At 41.9% G+C, this 27,271-nt stretch overlaps 1 protein-coding gene and 2 non-coding genes across 10 annotated transcripts in view; all 3 read left to right on the top strand.

The window, feature by feature from the left end:
* Ubap2 (ubiquitin-associated protein 2) overlaps positions 1-27,271 on the top strand; it is an 81,704-nt gene that overhangs the window by 38,746 nt on the left and 15,687 nt on the right. For 7 of the 8 annotated variants that reach the window (XM_006538224.2, XM_006538226.4, XM_006538225.4 and 4 more), the window contains 10 exons: positions 1,677-1,754; positions 3,557-3,667; positions 7,423-7,576; positions 9,995-10,072; positions 10,937-10,991; positions 13,812-13,915; positions 15,650-15,715; positions 18,908-18,960; positions 20,638-20,705; positions 25,377-25,566. In XM_006538224.2, the coding sequence (XP_006538287.1) occupies positions 1,677-1,754; positions 3,557-3,667; positions 7,423-7,576; positions 9,995-10,072; positions 10,937-10,991; positions 13,812-13,915; positions 15,650-15,715; positions 18,908-18,960; positions 20,638-20,705; positions 25,377-25,566 (957 nt within the window). The remainder of the gene's footprint in view (positions 1-1,676; positions 1,755-3,556; positions 3,668-7,422; positions 7,577-9,994; positions 10,073-10,936; positions 10,992-13,811; positions 13,916-15,649; positions 15,716-18,907; positions 18,961-20,637; positions 20,706-25,376; positions 25,567-27,271) is intronic. The other variant, XM_030253758.1, reaches the window with a different exon arrangement.
* On the top strand, positions 23,418-23,495 carry LOC115490070. Its single transcript, XR_003955540.1, has one exon. It is a non-coding gene; the product is annotated as a small nucleolar RNA SNORD121A (small nucleolar RNA).
* Gm24837 lies at positions 25,689-25,769 on the top strand. Its single transcript, XR_003955541.1, has one exon. It is a non-coding gene; the product is annotated as a small nucleolar RNA SNORD121A (small nucleolar RNA).

Raw genomic sequence — 27,271 nt, 5'->3', positions numbered from 1 at the left:
GAAGTAATCTTAATTTTGTTAGAAACTTGTACTGAGATATGGCAGGAAGTTTATATATTTTACCTATTCATTTGTTGACCTAATCCTGGTATATTTTCAAAATTAAGATACTGTATGGGAGCCAGAAATATTGGCGCATATGCCTCTAATCTCAGGACTTTGTAGATTGAGACTGGAGAAAGAGTTTGAGCCTAGCCTGGGCTATCTAGTAAGACTCTTATCTCAAGAAAGAAAATAAAAGAAAATCCAGTCAGGCTTTGTGGTACAGTTTTATAATCCCCAGTACTCAGGGGCTGTAATTAGGACTTCAAGGACTGTCTGGATTATACAATGAGTTCAAAGCCAACCTAGGCAATCTTATCTATTTTTGAGATAAGAAATCTCTATCAAATAGCTCTGTCTGTCCCAGATTTCCTTCTGTAGACCTGACATGTAGTTCACAGAGCTCCCCCTGCTTCGGCCTCTGGAGTGCTTATAGAAAAGCAAGGCATATGCTACCAGCCTGAGCATCTAGAGAGACTTTGTCTCACAACAACAAAAATGTAAAACAGATTGGGGAGGAAAAGAAATAAATATTTATCACTGGTAAGTGCTTGCCTAGCATGTGGGAGGCTCTCGATTCAATTTCTATTACCATAAAAACTAAACAAAACCAGCAAAACATCAAACTACCACAAATCCCAAGTGAGCTTTTGTAGTTCTGATACTGCAGTGCTACTAATATTTAACTGCTGTGTTACATAGAGAGAAACCTTAAACATTGAGGAGTCTGTTTTCTAAAAACAGGATTTAGAATAAAGAATCGTATTTTCTGTGGAATTGACTGAAATCTCCACCCCCTCCCCACCCCCCGACTTATACATTTGTACGATTGTAAGAGAATTAACTTCAGAATTACTCTCTTCAGCTAAATGCATGCAGTTCTTTCCCTTCAGAACCAATCAGAGCCAGTTGGGTGTGGTTTGTAGTGTCTTATGTGCAGCACTGTGACTTGGTGTGTAGATGCTCCTGAGTACTGGGAGTGCAGGCACATGTATTGCCACAGTTGGCATCTTGCTTTGCTTTCTTCCCTACTTTCTCAGTGGAAGGCAATCCAAGCAAGCAGCATGACCCTCGGGTCGTTGGGAGGGAACGAGTCCCTTCGGCTGTTTAGTTGGATGGTAGCTTTCTTTCTTTTTTTTTTTTTAAAGATTTTTATTTATTATTATATGTAAGTACACTGTAGCTGTCTTCAGACACTCCAGAAGAGGGCATCAGATCTTGTTACAGATGGTTGTGAGCCACCATGTGGTTGCTGGGATTTGAACTCTGGACCTTTGGAAAAGCAGTCTTGTGCTCTTACCCACTGAGCCATCTCACCAGCCCGGATGGTAGCTTTCTTATGCGAGCAGGTTATATATAGTCTTGAGTCCCCAATTAAATACTTCCTCCCTCCCTCCCTGAGATAAGAACGCAACAAAGCCCTGGGTGTCTTCCTATTCTCATGTAGTCAAGTGTGACCTTGAGCCTCCTGTCCTTGGCCTCTCCGGTGCTGGGATGAACGTATGCTACCACACCTGATTAATCAGTATTTCTGTCTGTGTCATGCTTAGTGGTTGACAGTTGTCTTTGACTGACATTCCAGCATCTGTTAATATTGTAGTTGCTAAAAATCTACCACTTTTTTTGCTTCCTAGGCAACAGCTGAGCAGATGCGGCTTGCTCAAGTGATCTTTGATAAGAATGATTCAGATTTTGAAGCTAAAGTTAAGCAGGTATGTTTCTATCAAAGAATACTGTGACTTTTCCTTTATTCTTAGTGAAAAAAAAGTATTTTCTAGGAGGCTGGAGAGATGGCTTTGTGGTTAAGAGCACTGACTACTCTTCCAGAGGACCTGGGTTCAATTCCCAGCACTCACATGGCAGCACAAAACTGTCTGTAACTCCAGTTACAGGGGATTTGACACCCTAACACACACATGCATGTAGGAAAAACATTGCATATAATGTAAAAATAATAAATTATTTAAGAGAATATTTTCTTTATGTATGTGAGGGTTTTGCCTACACGTATATATGTGTACCACATGCATTCTTATCTGAGGGTGTCAAAGGGGACATTAGATCTCCTGGAATAGTAGTGATGGATGGTTATGAACCACCGGGCGAGTGCTGGGAACTGAACCTGTGTTTTCTGCAGCAGCAACAAGGGAGCTTAACTGCCAGGTCGTTTTTCTAGCCCCTTCACTAATTTTACTAGGAATTTTAAATTTTAAAACTTATTACTTAGTCTGATCTTGTATTCAATAATGAATTTTGGGCCTGTGATCAAGTACTCAATACTGGTAGCCAGACAAGGAAACACAGCATGAGCGTCTTTGTCTTGACAGTGGGATCTCAGTAGTGTGCTTGCATGTGACCAGTGGGCTAGACATTGCTGCAGTCCCACTGACAGTTCTGTATACCTAGATTTAGAAAGTATAACTTTTGAGATGTGAGGAATATATTTTTAATTGTAGGAAAGAAACAACACCTACCTTACTGTAGAGTACTTGTTGTTCACTCTCATAGTGAAGGGGAAATGTGAATCCAGCGAGTGGTTAGAACTGGTGGTCCTGTGTGCTCATGTAAAGAGCTGTGCTTATGTTTATTAGACCAAGAGGTCTCCTTTCTGCACTTCAGTTTATTTACTTTTGTAGTGCTAAGAATCAAACCTCATACATCCGAGGCAAATGCTCTTACCGCTGAACTACAGATGCAGCCCACAGGATGTGTGTTCTAGACAGGTGCTCCTGTGCTACTACAGACAGGAATCTCATGAAATGTTGAAATCAAGCAGTTTTTGAACTTGAGTACATGTTAAAATAATTAAATCCTGTTAATACACAATACTTATGCCATAGATTTGTTCACCGATATTTTAGGATCGTTCTAATTAGGAAGATGCTAAGAAGTTTGTGGGGCTGGTTAAAGAGAAGGGGATGAGATTTACTTTGACTGCAGCTATAAGATGTGCTGAAGCTGTGACAGCTGTTGAATTCTGCTTGTGAGACTTCAGGCTGTTAGTAAGTTTGTAGATAGGATGTTCTAATGCAATTAGTGAATGCTGACTATGTTCAAATGAAGTCCCAGTTAACATTTTAGGAATCAAAACTTTGCAAATTCTATGCTATTCACTTAAGTTTGAGCATGATATAGGAGTTCTGAGAATGCTGGTCTGTGCATATGTTATGCTGTTTCATAAGCTGAGGGTTGTGATGAACACCTTTCATTCTAGATTCTAGGTAGAAGAGGTAGGCCGATCAATTAGTAATGAGTTTGAGTTTAGCCTGGTCTGTATAGCAGGTTGTTCCAGGCCAGTAACCACTACTTAATTTAAGACTTTGCCTAGTTTTATTTGGGGACACAAGAGACACAGGAATCTCAACCTGCTCTTTGAGCCTAAACATAATAGAGTCTAGAAAAGGCCATTGGGTGGAAGGACAGCATAATTGCTGTATTTGAATAGAAGAATCACAAAGTTAATATTGAATGCCTTTTTCCCCCCCTTTTAACCATTTTCTGATTCTTTTACTAGCTTATGGAAGTGACGGGAAAAAATCAGGATGAATGCATCGTGGCCCTACATGACTGTAATGGTGATGTGAACAAAGCTATCAATATACTGTTGGAAGGGAATTCTGACACCGTGAGTATCACCCACTGGTCCAGCTCCAGTGTCAGATTGCATTTTCAGTTTGACTGTGGATGGGAGCTGTGTTGCAGGGGTTGGGCAGGCTGTATTTTTGAGGGAGTGTTCTGGGAAACAAGCCTGGGGTCATTCACATTATAGACAAGCACTAGAGGAAAGGTCCAACAGGAACCTGGCTGGCTATTTCTTCCAGCTCAACAGTTTCTAAAAGTGTCCAAGCTTGTGGACATTAACACCACCTGAGAAGCTTGTGGCTCCAGACTACTAATGGCTACTCATCTTAGTCACCACTTCTGACTACTAGATACTAAGATACTAAGATAACAGGATGCACCACCATACTGGATTTATGCAGGGCTGGGGATTGTGAATGCTAGGAGCACTCTCCTGACTTACATCCCCAGCCCTACCTTTTTAAATGTTTTTTAAAGAAAAAGATGTATTTATTTTGCTTTATGTATGTGGCTATGTATGTAGTATGTGCATACATATATGAGGTAAGTGCCTGTTTCCCTAGGAGGTCAGAAGAAGGCATTACTATCCCCTAGAACTGGAGTTCTGGGTAGTTGTAAACCACCATGTAGGTGCTGGGGACTGAATCCATGTCCTCCATAAAAACCAGCAAGCATCCTTTGTTGTTGTTTTTCCACTCAGGGCTTCTCTGGGTAATCTTGGAACTCCCTCTATAGCCCAGAGTACCTGCCTCCGAGTGCTGGATAACAAGTGCTCTTAACTGTTGAACCATCTTTCCAGCCCTTTCTGCCCTAATTCTTACATCTGCAGGATTTGCTAGTTCCTTCTTGCTAATGAATGTTAATAAATATTCCATAAGCATGTGGTTTTGAAACTTAGTAATACAGACCCTTACAACGCACAGACATAGAAAATAAGTTGTAGTGCTTAAAAATCATGCGAGAATGTTGTCTGCTCTATTCCTTTGACCTCCTTATGGAAATTTGATTGTATTTGATTTATATTTCTAAACTGAGGAAACTGTTTCAGAGAAAATTTAAACAAATAATATGTCACCTAGAAGAAAATACAGCGATGACTGCATCCAACATGGCTGTCTTGGGGCTGGAGAGATGGCCCGTTGGCTATGAGCATGAACTGCTCTCTAGAGGACCTGAGTTCAGTTTCCAGAGCTCTTCTGTGGTAGTTCATAATGGCATGTAATCCCAGCGCGCGTGCGCACACACACACACGCACACACGCACACAAACACGCACATGCACACGCACACACACACACCCAGAGGGGTGGGGAGGGAGGGAGAGAGAGACAGTCAGACTGTCTTTTTATTTATTTTTATTTTTGGGGGGTTTTGTTTGTTTGTTTGTTTCCGAGACAGGGTTTCTCTGTGTAGCCCTGGCTGTCCTGGAACTCACTTTGTAGACCAGGCTGGCCTCGAACTCAGAAATCCTCCTGTCTCTGCCTCCCAAGTGCTGGGATTAAAGGTGTGTGTCACCATGCCTAGCTCATACTGTCGTTGTTTTAAAAGATTTACGTATCTTATGCATATAGATGCTTTCTTTTCTAAAGATTGATTTATTTATTTATTTTATGTATATGAGTACACTGTAGCTGTACAGGTGGTTGTGAGCCTTCAGGTGGTTGTTAGGAATTGAATTTTAGGACCTCTGCTAGATCCATTCAGCCCCGATTACTCAGTCCCTGTTGCTCCGGCCCAAAGATTTATTTATTATTATAAATAGGTACACTGTAGCTGTCTTCAGACAGCACCAGAAGATGGAGTCAGATCTCATTACGGGTGGTTATAAACCACCATGTGGTTGCTGAAATTTGAACTCAGGACCTTTGGAAGAGCAGTCAGTGCTCTTACCCACTGAGCCATCTCTCCATCCCAGGTGCTTTCTTTTCATGTATGTATGTATGTGTAATACTTGCTAGCCTTGTACATGTTAAGGCCAGAAGAGGGTGTCAGGTCCCTGAGACTGGAGTTATATACGGTTGTGAACTACTACTATATGGATACTGGAAATCAAACCTAGGTCTTCTGGAAGATTTGACAGTGAATGCTCTTAAATGCTGAGCCATCTCCCCAGACCGTATACACACATATTAAAGTAAGTGTGTGTGGTTTTAATTTTATGTGTATGAGTGTTTGACTGCGTGTGTGTCTGTGTGTCATGTGCATGTAGTGCCTGTGGAAGCCAGATGGGTTATCAGGCTCCCCAGAACTGCAGGTACACATGGTTATGACCATCCTGTGGGTGCTGAGAATCAAACCTGGATCCTTTCTCTGGAAGAGCATCCAGTGTCTCCTCTCCTCTCTCTCTCTCTCTCTCTCTCTCTCTCTCTCTCTCTCTCTCTCTCTCTCTTTTTCTTTTTCAATACAGGGTCTCACTATATAGCCCTGACTGTCCTGGCACCCACTTTTAGCTTTGAGTCCATGTTCAAGGCTGGTCTTACACCCAGAGATCTGCCTGCCTCTGCCTCCCCAGTGCTGGGATTAAGGGTGTGAGCCACTAAACCTGACAGGTGCCATTCTTTTCAATGTTTGGGTTTAGTCACATTCTTGCTTTGAGGGGAGGCTGTTACAAATATTCACTGAGTAAAATTGGAGTGCTGTGAGAAAGCAAGTACTGTAACTATACACTGCTTTTTAACATTTTGATGTTGAATAGAATGAAGTTTTTGGGCTGGAGACATGGCTAAGCAGTTAAGAGCACATGCAGCTCTTTCAGAGCACTACACAATAGCTCACGACTGCTCAACTCCAGTCTCAGGAGATCTGGCACCCGTTTCTGACCTTTGTGGGCTCTAGTCAAGCACATGGTACACAAGCCTACATGTAGACGTGTATTTGTGTGTGTGTGTGTGAGAGAGAGAGACAGACAGACAGACAAGTTTTTACTTTCTAGCCCAGGTTGGTCTGGAATTTACTATATAGGGTAGATTGACCTCATACTCAAAGCATTCTTAAGTGCTGGGATTATAGTGTGAGCCACCATGCCTTTAATATTTAATTAATTAAAATTAAAAAAATATTTCTATTGATTTTATTCATTTTTTTCTGTGGGTGTTTTGCTTGCATGCATATATATGTGCTGGGTGGCAGAGGATGTCAGAAGAGGGTGTTGGGTCCTCTGAAATTAGTGTTATAAGTTACAGATGGTTGAAATCACAAATGTAGGTGCCGTGAACCGAGCTTTGGTTTTCTGCAAGAGCAGCAAATGCTCTTAACTGCTGAGCCAATTCTCCAGCCCCATCACCAGCTCTGTCTTGAACATAGAAATCTCATAACTGCGAGCCAGAGCTGGATCTTTGTTTTTGTCAGAGAGCGTATGATAGTAAGTTAGGGGCTGAACATATCACGAGTACTCTTGTTAGCGGGTGAGTGGTCGTGAAGGAAATGGAGCAGAGAAAAGTTCTTTTGGACTTCTGACTCCTTCTAGGACATTGTGGGACATAGTTTCTTCCATGCTTCCTTGCCATGGGTCTTACCTGACAGTGTCAGCAGCTTTGTTTCTAATGACTAACCAACAGCAATGACAGTCTTGGCATACTAACTGCAGTGGGGGTAACTGTGCAAACACTGGAGGGTGGCCAGCAGCCAGAGTGTTTCACCTCAGCCTCAGGTGTGTGCCCACTGAGTCTCCAGGTCTCCCCTTGCTCAACTTTACCTAACTTTCTGTCATAGTTTTACATCCCACAAATGGGAAAGAAATAGAATGTAAGTTTTCAAAGCTGTGTGACCACTTAGTGGTATAGACTCTACTTTTTGACAGACTTCATGGGAGACTGTAGGAGGGAAGAAGAAGAATTTTGGAAGAGAAAGTTCAGAAAACAAAGAAAACAGAGAGAAGAGGACGGAGAGAGAAGCGAGTCGTGGACGGGGAACCAACAACCGCAAGGGAAGAGGCGGCAACCGAGTCCGAGAGTGTGAGTGTAGCTCTTCTCCTAGCCGTTCTCACACACCCGAAGACTGGGAGAACAGCCCGACTACCAATCACTCCCACTGACACTGGGTCACACAGGGCAGTCTGTAAGATCCTGTACCGACCTGAGCTGCAGGTCGTTCATTCTTGTCCTTTCAGACTGGCTAGAAACCAAGCAAGCTGGGAGTGTGGTGGGTATAGGCCTGTTTGTATGAAGCTGTTTTTTCTTCCCCTACAGATATTCATGCTATAGACATAGATTAAATTAATTAGAGATGTCTAGGTGTGTCTTCAGCCCCAGGTAGAGGCATGTGGGTTCCTGTGAGTTTTGAGGCCATACAGATTTACATGGAGTTCCAGGCCACCCAGGGTTACATAGTGAGACCCTGTCACCCACCTCCCCCTCCCACCACACAAAAAAAAAAAAAAAAAATTAAAGGAGGCAGATTCAGAAGGCAGAATTGTTTGAGCAGTTTCCTTTGATCCATATTTTGACACCAATTTACTTGGAACAGCCCAGGAGACAACTTGTTGCTGTGTAGGGAGTACTTGGCAACCTGTAGTAATGAACACATAGATTTTCAAACAGCTCACAGTGAGCTCATGTCTATAATCCTAGAATTTGAGAGCTTTTAATAGAAAAATTGTGAGTTCCAAACCAACCTGAGCTATATCGTAAAATCTTCTCTCAAAGAGCTCTCCCTAGCCCTTATGAAACTGTTATACTTTCAATATATACCTTGAGCCGGCTTTAGCTAAGATTCCTTTTTGTCCAGCAGTGAAATTACAGGCACCCACTTCTGTCCCTCACTCTAAATTTTAAAAGTACATATATATTTTATTTTCATAACGGGTGTGGGTGCACATGTCATGGTGTACATGTGGGGGTCTGAGAAAAACTTTGGGGTTGACTTTTTCCCTTCACCATTTGGGTCCTGGGAGTGAATTCAGGCTTGGCAGGAGCCCTTACCCACTGAGCCACCTCACCAGCTCTATTTTTAAATGAAGGTCGATTGAACAATAACATCAAGATCGAGAAATGAGTATTTAAGTAATAGAAATGTATAGTTTGTGCTGGGGACTCACTCAGGGGCCTTTGCTTGGGCTTTTATTTGACCACACTTCTAGCACTTATAAAATACTTGGTTTTTATTGTTTTTGAGACAGGATCTCACTATGTGGCCTTGGCTGCCCTTAAACTTCCTGAGCTTTGCCAGCCCTCGGCACCCAAGTGCTGGGATTAAGGGGTGGGCCACCACACCTGGTCTCAATAGTTTAGTAATGTTTGTTAGAACTTGTTCTGGGGAGAAATAAAGTTCAGAAGCAGGTGAGGATGATGGGAAGGGATAGGATAAATTTAAATTTGTACTGCAAATGAAGCCAAGCTCATGTGAGCTAAGCAGCAACTAAAAAGTGGAGTAATGATATCAATATCTATTGACTAGTTTTTGTATGGATCTATTGGATCCAGTATGAATATGAGAAACAGAAGTCTGTCCTTGCCTTTTCTGGTAGGATGCTACAAAGCCTGTCTCTTACACTTTACCTTTTGTTCTGTGATGTTTATAGATAGCATTGTTTTGTAGTAAGTGTTGGGTTTTAGTACTTATTTATAGAAAATTTATTTTACAGGAGGGTACATGTAGACAGAAAGTAAAATGCCCATGCTGTATACTGTTTTAGTCATGGTCTGACTGACTGCCCTGGAGCTTGCTCTGCAGACCAGGCTGGCCTCAGAGCTCTCGCCTCTGTTCTGAGTGTTGGGATTAAAGGACTGTGCCACCATGCTCAGCACCATGTGATTTTCATTTTAGTCTTCTATCTGGGATTGCATCTGGTGCCATTCAGGATTTTGTTCCACACCACCCTCCTTCCTTCCTTCCTTCCTTGAGCTTTATTGTAGAAATGCAGAGAGAAAGTAAGAGAAAGAGAGAGGCCAGCCATGGCCATGTGGAGAGAGGGTGGAAGGGAGAGAGAGAAAGAGAGCTGAGAATAAGAAAGGTGAGACCTTAAGAGCTCTTTTTCTTTTTCTAAATACTAGGTCTGATTATGTGGTTCATCTGGCCTTGAGCTTGAATTCACGATTCTCTTGGTTTTGTCATCCTAGTGTTGGATAAGCCTTTGGTCATGTGCTTCTAGATTTGTGCTACTTTTTATTCATCATGATTTCTAAATGTTGTTTACATTTTAACTTCTTTTTAACCTTTTTTTTTTTTTCCTTTTTGGCTTTTGAGACAGGTGCTCCCTCAATATGTAGCCCTTGTTTGAATTTAGACCAGGCTGGCCTTGAACTTGTGGGATTGCAAAGAAGAGTGTTGGGTTTTTGATTCTTTCTGTGCATTTTGATCTTGGTTTTGTATCTCATAAGTTTGGTAAGAGGTTTGAAAATGAAAAGTTGACATGTTTGCTTTTTCTTCTTTAGTCAAAGGTGAAGAGAATGGGATTGACTGCAGCCAAGGAGACAAGCCTGCGGAGCGGGGCAAGCGGGCCCGAGGCAGAGGTGAGGGGGGAGGAGGACCAGGCCAGCTGCTGCCACCCTGGCTATTAAGGATGATTGGAAATGCAGTATGAAGGAGTGTTCTCTAAGATGGCTGAGAAGGAACCCCTTAGATTATGCCCGGTTCTTTTGTTTTTACATTTTGCTTTGGTTTTGTTATTTTTGGTGCTGAAGGTTGCCTGTCCTTGGTAAGAATGGCTCCATCCCTGAGCCATCCCTCAGATCCTGGATTATGTCTGTCACTTTGAAGAATCCTTTTGGTTATTTTCAGATGATTTGTTTAAGCCACTTTTATAATCAGTTATAGTGGTGTACAGATGTAATCCCAGCATTTAGGAAGCTGAGACAGAGGTATGATATACATGGTTACACTACCAACAAAGCAAGGAGAGCTTATTATTTATTTGGGGGTTTGGGGTATTTTGTTTTCTACACATAGTTTCTCCATAGCCCTGAGTGTCTTGGAACTTGCTCTGTAGACCAGGCTAGCATCCAGTTCAGAGATCTGCCTGCCTCTGCCTCTGGTATTAAAGGCGTGCGCCACCATTGCCAAGGCATTATTTATATTTTAAATTGTTTTATCTGTGAACGGTTTGCTTGCATGTACATCTGTGTGCCATGTGTATGCAATGCCTGTGGGGGCCAGAAGAGGGCATCAGATGCCCCTAAGAATGAGTTAGCTGCTTAGCTGCTTTTTTTTTTCTTCTTTTTTAAGGAAAAAAAAAAAGGCTCATACTGTAGTCTGTGATTGACTACAGGTTGAGAAGTCACCCTGTAGCCCCAGATTGGCCTGAAACTCTGCTTTATTTAATCATTATATATACATGTACAAATACAATTATATTCTATAATTGTGTTTTGTTAAAGGATTTGGACGTGGCAGGGGCAGAGGGACAGGAAGGTTCTCCGCTCAAAGCATGGGGTAAGTCACAGCCATCCCACTGCTGTAGGTGCTTCCTAGTTGTTCTGTTTTATCTGCCTTTGACCTGCCTGTACTTTATCCCAGCTAGAGGTGGTTGTACTTCTGAAGGGCTTTCTAACCATAGTGAAAATAGTGTTGTTGTTGCTGTTGCAGTAAATGCTGCGTCAGCACTGAAGCCTCTGCTCCGTGCAGTTTGCTTGGATAACTTCATTGGTGTGCATGTGCTGCACAGTGATGCTACATCATCCTTCTCTCTAACCTGACACCCCTCTCCTTCCTCATGAAGTTACTAACATGTCTGCGGACACCACATGTTCCCAAGGGAGTAGGCATATGTGCATAATGTCCTCGGCTGCCAGGTTGAAAGCCACTTACAGATGCGGCTAAATCTAGCTATTTAACATGAAGTGTTTATGTGAATGATAGTGTTGTCCTGAGTGATGGTAGTGAATGCTGAGCATTCTAGGTAGGTGTTAGAGTTAGCTACTGTTATGTCTAGTTTTTCTTTCTCTTACTGTTTCTTTTGTGCATGGCAAGACAACTTGAATTTGGAACCCTAGCCTTAAACTCATAGCATTTCTGTTTACTTATGTTCTTATGCGTGCATTGTAACATGGATGTAGCCTGTGAATCCTGACAGCTAGTTCTTTTATTTCTGAACCATCTCACCAGCCCCCTCTAGTGATAATACAAAGAAGTGTGAACAAAACATTTCTTTAGCTATATCCATATATGAAGAATATAATTCTACTCAAATCCACAGTTGGGGGTGCTGGAGAGATGGTTCATCAGCTAATAGCACTTGCTGCTATTGGAGAAGTCTTAGGTTTGGTTCCAGCACCCAGGCCTTTCATCATGTCTTACAGCCATTTGTAACCCCAGTTCCAGGGAATCTGATGCTCTCTTCTGGACTCTGGGCAGGCAGCATGCACATGGTACATATATGTACATGTAGGGAAAACACAGAAAATATAAAGAGTTTTAAAGTTCTTTTGGTGTTATGACAGACCCTTCCTTAATCCCAACACTAAGGCAAGAGACCAGCACATTTTTGAGTTCAAGGCTAGCTTAGTCTACAAGCAAGTTTCAGGACAGTCGAAGCTTCAATTCTGACACAAGAAGGAGACACGTTTACACTTGATGTATTTGTTCTCATTGGGACTTTTTTAAAATATGCAGTTTTATGTGTGGGCTTGAATGTATGTTTGTGTGCCATGGGCATGAAGGGGCCTGTGAAGCCAGAAGAGGTTTCCTAGGAACTTTTGAATTCCAGGCCATTTTGAGCTTTCGAGTGGGTACTGGGGATGGAACCTGTCTCCCAAGTCCTGCAAGAGCAGCAAGTGCTCTTAACCACTTTGAACCTTCTCTCTGGTCCTTTCATTGGACATTTTCAATGGTGTTCTTTCTAGACTGGGAAGGCTTCCAGGTCTTCATAACTTTTCAGGATGCCAAAGACTATATTGTAGAAACTTGAAGACCATTTATACAAAAGTAGGTAGATGATCCTAAAGTAACGTCTGTTGAAGATATGTACGCTTGGCTGGCGATGTAGTTGATAGAGTGCCTCCCTAGAACAGGCAAAGAAAATTCCGTCCCCAGCATACCATAAAACTGGGAATGGTGGTATAAACTTGTAATACTTGTAAACTTGAGGTATCCACTAGAGAAGACCACTAGGACACAGCTCAAGCCAATAGAAACTTTTATTAGTAACTACTCCAGGTGTTTGAGACTGAGTTGTAGCCCTGAGCATTTCTCAGAACGGGCTTTTAATCACAAAACCTACATTCCTGGGTTGACACACTTCAGTTAGCCAGAAGTGGAACTATAGGAGCCAAAGAGCAAGGTCACTATATTTAGGGACTTTCCCCAAAGCAAGATGGAGAAGGTCTTCTTTGTTCTTCTTTTGACAGGTGGTGCTGCCTATGTGCTGAGGTACCCAAGGCCTGTGTTAAGGTCTGGGAATCTATTACAGTATCAGAAGTTCAAGGTCATCTTTAGTTACAGCGTTCACAGATAACCAGGGATACATGATACAGACCCCATCTTCAAGAATGATAAGGCTCACTCATGTCTTTAATCTTAGTACTTAGGAGGTAGAGGCAGGCATATTTATGTGAGTTAGAGGCTTGTCAGTGCTACATTGTGATACCCTGTTTAAAAAACAAAAATGAAAACATTCAAATCACTGGACCTAAAGGTTAATAAAGGTCCTTGTTACCAACGCTTTAAAGTTCTGTCCCTAGGACTTTTAAGGGTAGAAGGAAAGTGTGCTGTAGTACATGTGAGTAACTAAATAAAACAGTTTTGTATGGGGTTGGTTGGGGTGTCACAAGCCTTTAAACCCAGCATTTGGGGGCTGGGGGGCAGATCTCTGTACGTTTAAGGCCACTCCTGGTTTACATATTCAGTTTGAATACTGCCAGGGCTACATTGAAAATACTGTGTCTGAAAACAAAACAAAACAGAATAACCCAAACAGAGATCTTTATTATAGGCGCAAAAAGTGTATAAAAAATACCTACATCACAGTGGCTTAAAGAGTTAGCCATTATCCAATATAAGGAGGGAGGACTTTTTATAGCACCCCTTTGAAGGGACTTGAGCTGATTTGGTTTTGAATATTTTCTTTTTTCTATTTTCTTGTTTTTAGAGTCTGTCTATGTAGCTTTGGCTGTCATGATGCTTGCTATATGGATCAGACTGGCCTTGACTTTCAGAGATCTGCCTCCCCAATGCTGTTTGGTATATTTTATACGGTTTATTTTGTGATTTTGATGCTTGCTTTAGTTGCTTGTTTCTTTACTTCAACCCCCCCAGGACATTCAATCCTGCAGACTATTCAGAGTCCATGTCTACAGATGGCTGTGGGACAAAGTTGGCAGTTTGGGAAGCTGCTCAGAATGGTACAGATGAGGGACCGGGTAAGTGGTTTTTTGGTCTTGTTTTGTTTTTGTTAGAAGTCTTTGTTTTGTTCTGTGTCTGTTTTTGAGAAATAGTCTCATTGTACCTTAAGCTGGCCTTGAATTTTCAGTGATCCTCTTGTCTAATATTCTAGAAGTCTGGGATTTCAAGACTCATCACAGCCATCTTCAGAGACTCTTCTAGGATTGATTAGGGGTGGAGTATGGGCACAGTGTGTGTCTGTCTTATCTGTCTGTCTGTGTCTCTGTGGGGTAATGCATGGGAGTTTGGGTGCTTATAAAGATGAGAATAGGGTGCCAAATTCCTAGAGCAATGGTTGTAGGTATTATAATCCACCTGACATAGATGCTGGCAACTGAGTGGAGGGCCTCTGGAAGAATAGCAAGCATCCATAACTGCCAAGCCATCTCTTGAGTCCCTAGAGCTTGTTTTAAAATTGTTCTTATCTGAGTATGGTGGGTCATGCCTGTAATTCCCAGCACTGGGGGGTCTGTTAGTAGCTGCTGAGTTCACAGCCAATCTGGACTGTGGCATGAGACCTTATCTAAAGAAATGTTTTGTGTTCTTCTTTTTTTAATATATATATTTATTTATTTTATGTATATGAGTACACTGTAGCCATACAGATGGTTGTAAAGTCATCCTGTGGGTGCTGGGAATTGAACTCAGGACCCCTGCTCACTCTGGCCCCGTTCGCTCCAGCACCGCTCCCTCTCTCCCAAAGATTTATTTATTATATGTAAGTACACTGTAGCTGTATTTAGACACACCAGAAGAGGGCATCAGATCTCATTACAGATGGTAGTGAGCCACCATGTGGTTGCTGGGATTTGAACTCAGGACCCTTGTAATTGCAGTCAGTGCTCTTTACTGCTGAGCCATCTCTCCAGCCTCTTATGCTCTTGTTATATAAGCATGCTGGATGGAGAATACTCCCAACTCCTTTTAGTTTATTGTTACCTTCAAAGCCTCTCAATGGGAAATCTCATTGACAGCCAGGTGTAGTGTCTCATATCTATAATCCCAACACTTGGGGTTGACAGTTATTAGGCAGTGTGCAGCTAACAGAAGTGTAAATGGACAGATTGACAATGTATTCTACTGCCAATCAAGAGTCTCCTGTCTAGCTGATTGGGGCAAAGATTTGCTATTTCAGTGTTATTCATTACAGAGAATGCAGCCTCGCAATCCCACGTGAGAACATGGGCCCAAGTGAGGTCTATACATTCACAAAGAAGACAGCAAATCTTAATAAGTCATCAAGAATTTGTATCTATGTTCTTGTACCCGTGGGTGTGGGTTCTTGTGCCTATGTGCACACCTACAGAAGCCAGAGCTTGGCCCATGTGTCTGACTTCATGCTCTCTACCTTTTGATCTTTTCCCCCTTCATTTTGTGAAGGATTGTGAGTGTGTACACACAAGCTGTGGAGGGCAGAAGACTTTCCGCTAGTGGATTACAAGAGTGTACTCAGGATCTCCGGCCCTAATGGTTTGATCACCAATCCAGCGTAGTCAGACATTTAATACTTAGAACCAATTACATGAAATAAAAATTATCATAAGCATTATATGAGTGTTGTTGATGTTTTGTTTCTATTATTTTCCATTTAATGGTTTTGGGCCTTGCTCCCTCTATGAGGGACTGCTGTAATACATTGACTTTATTTTGTATGCTGATCAGCTTCTCTTGTTTTCATATACTAAAAGCTTACCTTTTATTTTAATTGACAGAAGGGCTGGCCAAGTCTCACAGTATGTCTCAGGAACCGCCAAGTAAAAGTTCTTATGGACTTAAAGGTATGAAGAATGTTTTGTTTTGAAATTTTGCAGTTAAGCATTATACAGAACTGAGTGTATCATTAATTGGTAGGCTGTTCACGTAGACTTCCTGAGGCCTAGGTTTGAGTTTGACACCAGAGCTACATAAGGAAGTGTGGTCCATTGGTACAGTTTGAATAGGTTTGAGGTCAGCCTCAAAAGAGAAGAAACAAACCCTTTTTAGCCTTTTGGGTAAGGGCACTGGTCCCAATCCTGATGAGTTTGATCCTGGGGCCCATAAGAAAGAGAAAATGGACCCTTACATTCATGCTATAGCACCTGTAACCTTCCCCCACTTCCATCACAACATAAATAAAACTAACATTTTTTAAAAGTGTAAAGTTGTGTGGCTCCTATATAATGGTTTTGGGCTGGGTGCGGTGCTTGTGCACTGCAGGCAGAGGCAGGCGGGTCTCCTCAAGTGTAAAGCCAGCCTGGTCTGCATAGGGAGTTCTGGGATAGCCAAGATCCCATCTCAAAAACACAACAAAAAAGAAAGAGGGAGAGAGAAGGGGGAAGGACAAGCATGTTTACATTGGTCTTTGTGTACACACACACACACACACATACACACACACTCTTGCAGCAATCTAGCTTATGAATGAGACTCCCACTATGGTTACATTATTTGGCTTTGACAATTACTGGGGGGATAACTGCTAATCTACTTTTCTAACTGCTGGCCTGGCTGCCTCCCCAGTGATGTGCCCAGACACTTACTGTTTCTCCTGGCTGTGCTCATGCTCCATCTGCCCTCACGGCAGCTTCCTCTTCCCTCCCAAGTCCTCCTCCTTCCACTCTCTGCAGCCCCTAATCAGGTAACTCAAAACCTCCCTACCTCTATCTAATCCCTCCAGTAATTGTCTATACTATTTTTATTTAACCAATAATTTTAAAATAAAGAACAAGGTTTGTACAACAAAATTTGGTAAGTGTGAGAGTTCACTCATAGGCAAGTAGATCTTTGGGTACAGAATTTTAGCATTACTGTACATAACAACAGACCAAATCGCAACAGTTCTTATCTTCCTCATGGCCCCCCTCTCACTTACTCCAAATGGGCTTCTAGTTTTTAAGTGCTTGGCCTAAACCCAGAGCATTGTATATACTGTGTAAATACTTACTTAGTAGCGAACTAAATTCTCAGCCAGCTCAACCCAAACATACTGTTGCAGGCTGCAAAGGATGTCTTCAAAGTTATCCCATATGTTTTGGGGTATAGGACAACAACATTTCTGAAATGTAGTCGTTTGCATTGAAATTCTTATTATAAAATTGTAGTGTTTTAGAATTGCTAAGAATTAGAGCTCACCTCTTGGCATTTTTATGCGGCTGGGTATGTGGCAAGCCACCGCAACACATGCTTCTGACTTCCCCTGCATTTCCTGATGCAGCAGTTATGGGGTTCATGCTTACAGTTGTTATTATGCATTATGTCTTTCTGCTTGAAAACCAACTCAAGCTTCTCACCTGAGTATGCATGGCCTCGTTTGTGTTAATTCTGGGCGTAGAACAGGATGACATTTAAAGCAATGAGATGCGAACTCTGAAGTAAACTATGTGTTATTGCTAAGATTTTTAAAATCTCGTTCTCTAAATCTTATGGTCAGATATAGATCCGACTTAATCTTCATATCAGGCCTTGGGCAGATTTACATTTTAATAGTGTTCCTTTAAATTTTTAATTTTACTTTTGTGATACAGTTTTATATTCATGTGGATATCCATGCATGTGTAAGCTGAAGTCTCATAGCTTTGTGTTTTGAGACTGGGCCTCTCACTTAGCTTGGAGCCTCCAGCAGGCTCGGCTGGCGGCCAGCGTGCCTCAGAGGTGAGCCTATCATCCTCACTCTTGAAGACCCAGCACATGCCAGCATTCCAGCTGATTTGTGTGTGATGTATGGAGGGAACACACCCAAAATAAGCACTCAGAGAGTCTGAGGGAGGACATGAGGTGTCTTCCTCTCGCTTTCTACCCTCTTCCCTTGAGGCAGGGCTTCTGACTGAACCAGAAGCACACCACGATGGCAATCTGGTACCTGCATGTCTCCATTCCCCAACACTGCCTGCCTGCCCGTGCTCTAGACTTGCGTGCTCTAGGCTTGCACAGCACAGCAAGGACTCTTATCCACTGAGCTGTCTGTTTAGCCCGAGTACTTTTTTTTATCTTAATCATGGATACTCAGTATGGATTTCACGTTCTCATACTTTTTGTTTTTTGGTTTTTGGACACAGGGTTCTCTGTATAGCCAGCCCTAACTGTCTTGACTAATACTTACTCATTAGACCAGATTGGCCTCAAAGTCACAGAGATCCACCTGCCTCTGCCACCTGAGTGCTGAGATTAAGGGAATGAGCCACCACTGCTCAGAAATTCTTATACTTGTATAGTAAGCACCTAACTGGTTGTGCTAACTCTTCAGCCCTGTGTGTTTGTGTTGGCAATGCCAGAAATTGAGCCATTTGTTTACTAGGCAGGTAGTCTAAAGTTAAGCTGGATCTTGCCCTGGTATTCCATTTTATTTGTTTGTTTGAGACAAGCAGGGTCTCCCTACATAGCCCTTACTATCCCAGAAATATATATATACCGGGTTGGCCTTGAACTCACAGAGCTCCCTCCTAACTGCTGGGATTGAATGTGTATCTCATCATATTATAGTATTTAATTTCTAATAATATGCATCAGACGGAGTAAATCATTAATTGTATTTATCTTTTTTGTTTGTTTGTTTTGGGTTTTTTGTTTTTGTTTGTTTGGTTTGTTTTGGTTTGTTTTTTGGTTTTTCGAGACAGGGTTTCTCTGTGTAGCCCTGGCTGTCCTGGAACTCACTCTGTAGACCAGGCTGGCCTGGAACTCAGAAATCTACCTGCCTCTGCCTCCCAAGTGCTAGGACTAAAGGCGTGCGCCACCACGCCTGGCGATTGTGTTCATCTTTAGCATGTTTGTATGTTTTCTTAACAGCAGAATTGCTAAAATATTTTTAAAATTGCTGTTTGGGAAGTATGATTTAAGGATATATAGTTAGGGATATTTTATATAGAAACATTTGATTTTTGTCAGAACTAGATGTAAAGAAATTATGTTTCTTGGATTGTCAAGTAAATACACAGAATCATTAAGTCGTTAGCGTTATGGCTGACTTTGTGCTGTATCGTCTCTTGTTCCGTCAGGTGCCTGGAAGAATTCTGTGGAAGAGTGGACAACAGAAGACTGGACTGAAGATGTAAGTGTTTGGCATCAGTTCAGACCTTTCTTCCCCTTCTTCTTGCTGTGTCACAGCATCCCTGCTTCACAAAAGGCCCGACCACTTACTTCATCATCTTACCTTTTAGTTCTTTTGGCTTCTGTCTCTTGCTTCTCAAGTAGTTGGGTTTTTGTTGTTGTTGTGTTTGTTGTTTTTTTCTTTTTTTTTTCCTAGCACATGGATCTTAGAAAGAAATTGGTATTTTTAGGTTTTTGTTTGTTTGTTGAGACTCTGTTTATATATGGCCCTGGCTGTCCTGGAACTCAAACCAAACTGGTTGAACTCAGAGATCCTCTGCCTCCAGGGTGCTGGGTTAAAGGCACATTCTGCCACACCCAGATTTTTTATATTTAAAGATAATGGCCTTGAACTCTGCTTGCCTGTTGCCTGGGATTAAAGGTGCTTGCCAGCATGTCTGGATCTAAACCTAACTGGATAGGATCTTGCCCCTAAAATCTCTTAATCTGCTATCTCCTAGAACATAGGATTCAGCTCCATGTCACTTCCTGGCACCCCTTTAATACTTGAACCATATATTTTATATTTTTCCTTTCTAAGTGTGCTACGCTTGTACCAACAGAGGCCAGAAAAGACGTTAGATCCTCTGGAGCTGGAGTTGGTTAGCGATGAGTGTTAGCAACTGTATGGGAATGAGAATGAATCTTTTAAAATTAGTAAATAGTTTGTAGGCCTGAGCACCATAAATTGTGTGTTAGTGGGACCCGGTACGTGGTTATGAGCTGTGACAAGTGTGACAGTTAAGGCTTCTGAGTACGAGGGACCCAAGACTAAATGTGTAACATGCCCGTGGCTGCTGTGCAGCCTTGCTTCTGAACACAGACCACAAACATTGCTGGCTCAGGCTAGGGGCTGCCAAGTGTCATGAATTGCAGTCTGTTCACTGTAAGTACAATTCTGTTGTCATATGAACAGTAAAGGTTTACCATGAAAATAACGATGTCCTTCTCAGCATGGAAACCTCCTTAGGATATAACTCTCTCTGGGCTATCTTCCTGTTTCAATTGCTCAGTAGTTCATAAAAATGGTTAATTTTGCCTTGGAATTACAATACTCTTTCCAACAATTTCTAAAGTATCCCATCTGCCATTTTATTCTATATATTTGGGTGAGGTTTTTCCAATATTGATAATTATAAAAGAGTACCTATCTGTGAGCTCTGAAAAATGTTGACGATACTAAACCTAAGTCAAGATTTAAACATTTTTTTAAAATCATTTATTGGTGCAGAAAGAACTGAGCGGCAGGCAAATATTTACGTAAAAAAAAATAAGCCTCTGACTTTAAAATGAAATAAAGATTACTAATCAATTAACGAAATAGAAGACACCAAAGCACCCACTTTCCCTAAATTCACTGTTTTTCAGCACTCCTGTTGCTCTCTGGTGTCGCCAAAAATGGCCGACTAAGGCTAGGAGTTGGAGGCTGGTCTCTGTCATGTGAGGACACTCCTGCAGGTGTACTGAGCTGAGGCTCCATTGCCTGGGGAGATTCTGGGATGGTTTTGTATGTTTCAGTCCTTTAAACTTAACCCTCTGGTGACCATAATGATGCCTGAAGGACCCCAGTCAAACATGCTTTGGGTTTGTATTGTGCAAACAGAGAGTAAAGGTTTTTTTCTCCTAACTTTCCATACAGCTCTCTGAAACAAAGGTATTCACTGCTTCATCTGCTCCAGCAGAGAACCATGTCACACCTGGGCACAGGTAAAGGCTTTTGCTGCTTTGTCTTTTTTTTCTCCTCATTCAAAGCATAATTAGAACATAGGACAACTGTTTACCTTTGAGTCAGATCCTTCCATTTCTCCTTCACTTCTCTATTTTCCTTTATCTCTTCTCCCCACAGTTTTCGGAGGGAGCTTCATTTACGTCTTATTAGTTGTGTGCGGTGGTGATTGGATGACAACTCTTCTTGTGATTTGTTAGCAGTTTGCTAGAGATTATGCTAAACCTAGTTATAACTGGTTAACTATTTACATTGATAACTATTTAGTATAGTTATTAATTACTATACCATAGTTATCTATTTACATTAGTAAACTTATTTCCTGCTCTTCAAACAGGCTCTCAGCTTGGTTCTTAGAATTCTTCCTGCTTCTGCCTCCAGAATTCTGGGTCTATATCATTATTCTTAGCTAAAGCAATTACTTATATACTGATTTAAAGAATAAGCCAGGTGGTTTCGGCACATGCCTTTATTCCCAGCACTCAGGAGACAGAGGCAGGTGGATCTCTGTGAGTTCAGGGACTAGTCTAGAAACTTCTAGGACAGCCAGGACCACACAGAGAGACCATGTCTCCAAAACAAAAGTAAGCTTGCTACATTAAATTCTTTGGTTTCATGCATTTGTTTAGATGATCTCTACCCTAGTTTAAGTGTCATTTTGAATAGGTATATTAGTTCTAATATGCTTAAATTCCAGAAGAAGAGGGGCCTTAGAGGTTAGCATGCTTTGTGTGTCTGTGTGAAGATGCAGGTGTATAGAGATTACAGTACGGCCAGCCAGCCCTGTGTTGTTTTTCAGGAAGGCTGTCCACCCTGAAAAGTACTGCTTTACGTTTGTCTATTCATTTGTTTGTTGTTGTGTGCTTGTTCGTGCATACAAGTTTGTGCGTGTACATTGTGCCTATGTGTCAAACCGCATTTGTGGAAGAAGTTAGACATGAGCAGGCATCTTGCGGGATTCAGTTTTCTGCATCATGTGGGTTTCATAGATCAAACTCAGGTTGTCTAGCTTGGCAGGACCTACCTTTATCCACTGAATCCTGCTGCTTGTCCCTGGCCCACATTTATATTCTTTCTTTGAGGTAAGTTTCTCAGTGGCTGGGAACTATTAAGTAGACTAGGCTGGCCTGCCCAGCACAGTGCCACCATACCCTGCATTTTTTCATACAGATTTTGGATATCAAACTCAGATCCTTAAACTTGCAAGGACATCTCTTTACTGACTGAACTATTTGCAAATGTAGACCTCAGGATAATAACACTCTTAAAGCTGTATTGGATAGTCTGAATCAGTAATGTGTGCTCACTTGCAACCCCAGTGTTCTAAAGGGTGGTGGAAATGCATCTTGAGTTTAAAGATAGTTTCTTGTATATAATGAGACTGAACACAAATGTATACATAGCTGAATTACTTAGTTTCCCCCTCATGATTTTGCTATGTAGTCCAGGCTGCTCTCCCAGCAGTCAGATTGTCTCAGGTCGATTGATTCAGGACGCCAGGCTTCAGTGAGTGCTTACAGTACTACCATGTCCACAGTCATTTAAGCACCTTTGAAAATGGGTTTAAAGGTCTATGTGACTAATCTGTTCTCTCCTTAATCCAATCATACAGACACATATGCATACACATGTTCTAAAGGTAATTTTAAAATTAAAATGTAATTGCTAGAGGACCTGGGAAAATGTGTATGTATCTTAAAGTAGACAAATCTGAATCAAGCATTTTAAAGCCAAACTAAGTGAGACAGTTAAGGACTTTATCATAGGAGAGGAAATGTGCATAGATCTCAATTGCATTTATGACTAAATGAATTTTCTTGTGGTACTTTAATTTTTTTAAGAAGGTAGTTGAGGGCTGGTGAGATGTCTCAGTGGGTAAGAGTACCCGACTGCTCTTCCGAAGGTCCAGAGTTCAAATCCCAGCAACCACATGGTGGCTCACAACCATCCGTAACGAGATCTGACTCCCTCTTCTGGAGTGTCTGAAGACAGCTACAGTGTACTTACATATAATAAATAAATAAATCTTTAAAAAAAAAAAAAAAAAGAAGGTAGTTGAGAGGGCTGGAGATGGCTCAGTGGTTAAGAGCAATTGTTTTTGCACAAGATCAAGGTTAGATTCCCAGCACTTACATGGCAACTCAAAACTGTCCATAACTCCAGTTCCAGGAGATCTGCTGTCCCCTTCTGATTCTCCATGGGTGTGAGCATGCATGCAAGCGAATAGTCACACATTAAACAAACAAACAAACAAATAAGAAAACGCACAGCGTTAGGTGTGCTGCTGACTACCGTTTAACATCAGCACAACTAGTCCTTCTGACTGGTGTCTTCTACACCAGGAGCTACAGACTCCGCTGCTGTCCAAGACTGTTGTCCTTAGAGTTTGGCAACTCACTCTTACTTCAGTATGGTATGTGTTTTTGTTCATTTGCTTATTTGAGATAGGATCTAATCTTGTAACGTTGGCTGTCCTAGAACCTGCATAGACCACGCTGGCCTTAAGCTCACAGAGATCCACTTGCACCAGCCTCCCAATGCTAGAATTAAAGGCTGTGCCACCCCTGCCTGGTTTAGTTCCTTCAGTATGGGGTTTTGAGGAATTCACCTCTTAGCAATAGTCATCAAGAGCTCATGGCTCTGATCTTACAGTTATTTTTTCATAAATACTAAAATGCTGACAGTAAATTTATATCCCGGAAACAATGATGTGATTTCCAAGCACATAGCTGATGATTCCATGTGGAATTTTACCACTGAGTTTCCTGGGCCAAGGTAACAACTTCTTTCCTTGTCAGTAAGTGAAGGGTGCCTCATACTAACGGTTTTTAAGGCCTTTCTCTCCCCACTCCCTCTGTGTGTGTGTGTCTGTGTCTGGAGTGTAAGGTGCGAATGTTCCCACATGAGTGTGAGTGGAGGTCAGAGGTCAGTTCTCTCCTTCACCATGGGAGTGAACTCGGGTTGACAGGTTTATGTGACCAGTATCTTAATTCTCTAAGCTATCTCACTGCTCCAAACTCTGGTCTTCATTCATTCATTCATTCATTCATTCATTCATTCGTGAGATAGAGTCTCTCTCGTATATAGCACTGGCTGTCCTGGAAGTCACATTTGTTTGTTCATTCGATTGTTTGTTGTTGGTTTGTGAGACAGTCTCTCTCAGTATATAGTACTGGGTGTTCTGGAAGTTACTATGTAGAGGCTTCTGCCTCATGAGTGCTGAGATAAAAGGGTCCCACCAAGCCCAGCTATAGCGCTTTTACAGGAGACCCTGCAGTATGGTTACTCACTTGAGTCTTGGAATAGAACTTGCTTTGGTTCTGGTAATGTTGCAAGGTTTATGGTCACCATGTATAATATACATAACTTGTTTGTGTCACTGGAATACATTAAAAGAGAAGCTGTTCACCAAAGCTTCTCTTTTAATGTATGGAATAGAATACTGGGATATCACCGGACAGTGGTGGCGCACGCCTTGGGAGGCAGAGGCAGGTGGATTTCTGAGTTTGAGGCCAGCCTGGTCTACAGAGTGAGTTCCAGGACAGCCAGGGCTACACAGAGAAAAACCCTGTCTCGGGAAAAAAACAAAAAGCAAAAAAACTGGGATATCATACATTAGAACATTGACTTAGGTTTTGGATTATTAGCCTTAGAATTGAAGTTGGTTTCAGAAGAGTAAAAATGGTTGTTTATATAAGAAAAAGAACCCTGCTAGAGGCTTACTCAGTGTGGGAATAAATCCTGATTGACTGACTGCCCAGGACCTGGCTCACTGGCATGGTGAGAGTGTCAGTTAGAGAGCTGTAGTGAGCAAAGCTTTGCAAGGCCTCCAGGAGCATCGTTCTGGCGACCCTCTTGCAGGGCCCACTCTATGGGTGACGTATTTCTTTGTCTGGCTATGTTTATTACGGCCTCATTCTTCTGACACCATACTCATTGGAATATTAGGTGGTCTTTTGGGCAAGGTCATGGGGCGTTATAAGATACTCTGTTGCTAGAGTCTTTGCTAATTTGTAATTCCTTTATTCTTAAGTATTTTAGGGAGAAAATTATATATGTATAAATATGTTATGGGATAGAATACAGAATATATGGATATTTCAAATAAATTTAAGATTTAAACTTCCGCTATAGCTTCATGCTTTGGGTCTTAATGTTTTAAGAATATTGGTTCACTCTGTTTCAAGAAAATTGAAGCTGCAGAAGTGGCACACCTTTTTAATCCTAGCACTGAGACGGTAGAGACAGGGGGGTGGGATGGGTGGGGACGTGGAACTCTTAATTTTGGGGCTAGCCTGGTGTATATAGTGACACTGCCTCAAAACAAATAAAAGCCAAAGGTTCAAGGGGGTGGAGGGGAGAGGAAATTGAAGAAATCTGAGCTCATTAATGGTATCTGTAAGCTATTACAGTTCCTCTCTTTGAATTGGCATGCAATTACAATGCACCTTCTAAAGTGCACTTCACTCTTTGAGTCTCTAACCTGTTTTTGGTGACCGGCTTCTCTTTTCATCTCTCTGAAACTCCATTTTCCTGTGGTTTTGCTTATGACTCTCTATCTTAAGTTTTGTTTGTCCTGATGTTCTCTCCATTTGACTGGCTGGTGCAACTTGCTCATGACAGCTGATTGTGTTTGTCTTTCATGTGCTTAGCATTGATCTGGTGGCCTTGCTCCACAAGCCTGCTCCTCCCACCCAAGCCACCGAAGTCAACTCCTTTGAAACATCCCAGCAGCAGGGCTTTGGCCAAGCCCTTGTCTTCACAAATTCTCAGCACAACAATCAGATGGCACCAGGGACTGCAAACTCCACTTCTGCCAGCTCATATTCTCCTCAGAGTTTGGTAACGCACTTTTATTTCAAGTTGGGGTCTTAAGGAGTTGACCGATTGGCAGCAGCCATCAAGACTCTGGCTCGTACCTTGCCTCTAATTCCTCAAACAGTCAGTGTTGTCAGTGGATCTTCACCCAGGAAACAGTGATGTAGTGACGTCCAAGCACATAGCTGATGATTCCATGTAGAGTTTAACTGCTGAGTTTCCTGGCTGAGATAAAAACTTCTTTATGAATTCTTGTTGGTGAATGGTGACTGGGGTGATGGCATCCTTTTTATTAGTGAGTTTTTAAAACTTTCTCCCTTTTTTATTTCCTGTGGGTGTGCTTGTGTGTCTGATGTGTGCACTCCATGTCCCACTTAGATTAGAGAAGAGCGTGTAGGAGCAGTTCTCACCCTCCTCTGTGTGTGCAGACTATCTAGGCAGCATGGGAGATTGTTTTCCCCTGAGATTTTTGTTTCAAAGTCTGTTTCTATTCTTAATGTTTTTCTTGTCTGTGTATTCCTAGTTTGCACTTTTCTTCTCTATTGTATAAAACATGCCACTTAAATTGCAAAATAATATGTTAGAGGCCCTTCCCTTGGAATGTTTTCCTTGATGGTGTCACCACAGATCCATGTGACTTCTTAGTGCCTTCAGTTCATCAGAAAGAATTTTGGGATTGCTAGTGAAGATGACAGTCAGGTAGGGCTTAGAAGCTTGGAATGCAGTCTGTGAGGGACATCTGGAGCCGGTTCTAGTGCTGAGTAAATATAGAAGAAAGTCCTTGGTTTGTACTGACAGATCAACGTGCATTTCCTCTGCCTTTCCGTTGCTGTTGGTGTGATGTTTTTCTGACTTCTGGAGCCTCTGTCTGGTTGCTGAGATGAGAGGAAGAGCTGGACCATCAAATCTGGTTTATGTATAATCAATGCATTTTAAGAGCTGTGACCTTAAACACTGCTACTATGTATAACCACTGGGGGAAATTAATAAATAACAATTTAATAATAACATTAAAAATAAGAAAGAGTCAGAATGTGTGTGATTAGGGCTGAAATGCTGTGTAGGTATGTATTTCATACACATGCATGTTAATAATATGCTTTCTTGTGTCTTACTAGTTCAGTGAAGTAACTGGAATTCAGAGACCCTATACTGAGTGTTCCTGAGAGCAGAGCAGTGAACACAGTGAAAGTGTGTTTGATAACAGTAGATGCACCTGTGGGTGCTGGGCCAGTGCGAAGAATCACATTTGGGTAGACTTGAGCCAGATGGACTTGAGCAGGAGCTTGATGCAGGCAGGAGCCGTGATTGATGGGCCTCAGCTGTTCATGACTTAGTGTCTGCTGTGGGAGACTCTAAATTTTCTAACTGGTATATTCCAGACTTAGAATATTGATAATAGCTAGGCATGGTGTTGCATACCTTTACACTGGCGCTTGGGAGGCAGAAGCAAGTGGATCTCTTATAATTTGAGCCCAGCCTGGTCTACAGAGTGAGCGAGATCCAGGACAGCCAGGGTTATACAGAGAAACCCTGTCTTGGCAACCCCAAGTGGAGAAGAAGAATATTGATAATAGAAATAACAGTCTCCTCTTCTTTGATCGACCTTGCTCTGAGATACTCTCTGGAGGACAGAGCTCTGCTTTTCTCTTGCTTAGTTTCGGGATGGTTGCTGTTCCTAGTCATCTGAGCACAGGACTGCCTGCTGCTAGGATAGAGTAGGAACACT

This window comes from Mus musculus, chromosome 4, assembly GCF_000001635.26.
Source record: "Mus musculus strain C57BL/6J chromosome 4, GRCm38.p6 C57BL/6J".
Classification (NCBI taxonomy): Eukaryota; Metazoa; Chordata; class Mammalia; order Rodentia; family Muridae; genus Mus; species Mus musculus.
The sequence above is the reverse complement of the archived record's forward strand: the minus strand, read 5'-3'. Positions and strand labels throughout refer to the sequence as shown.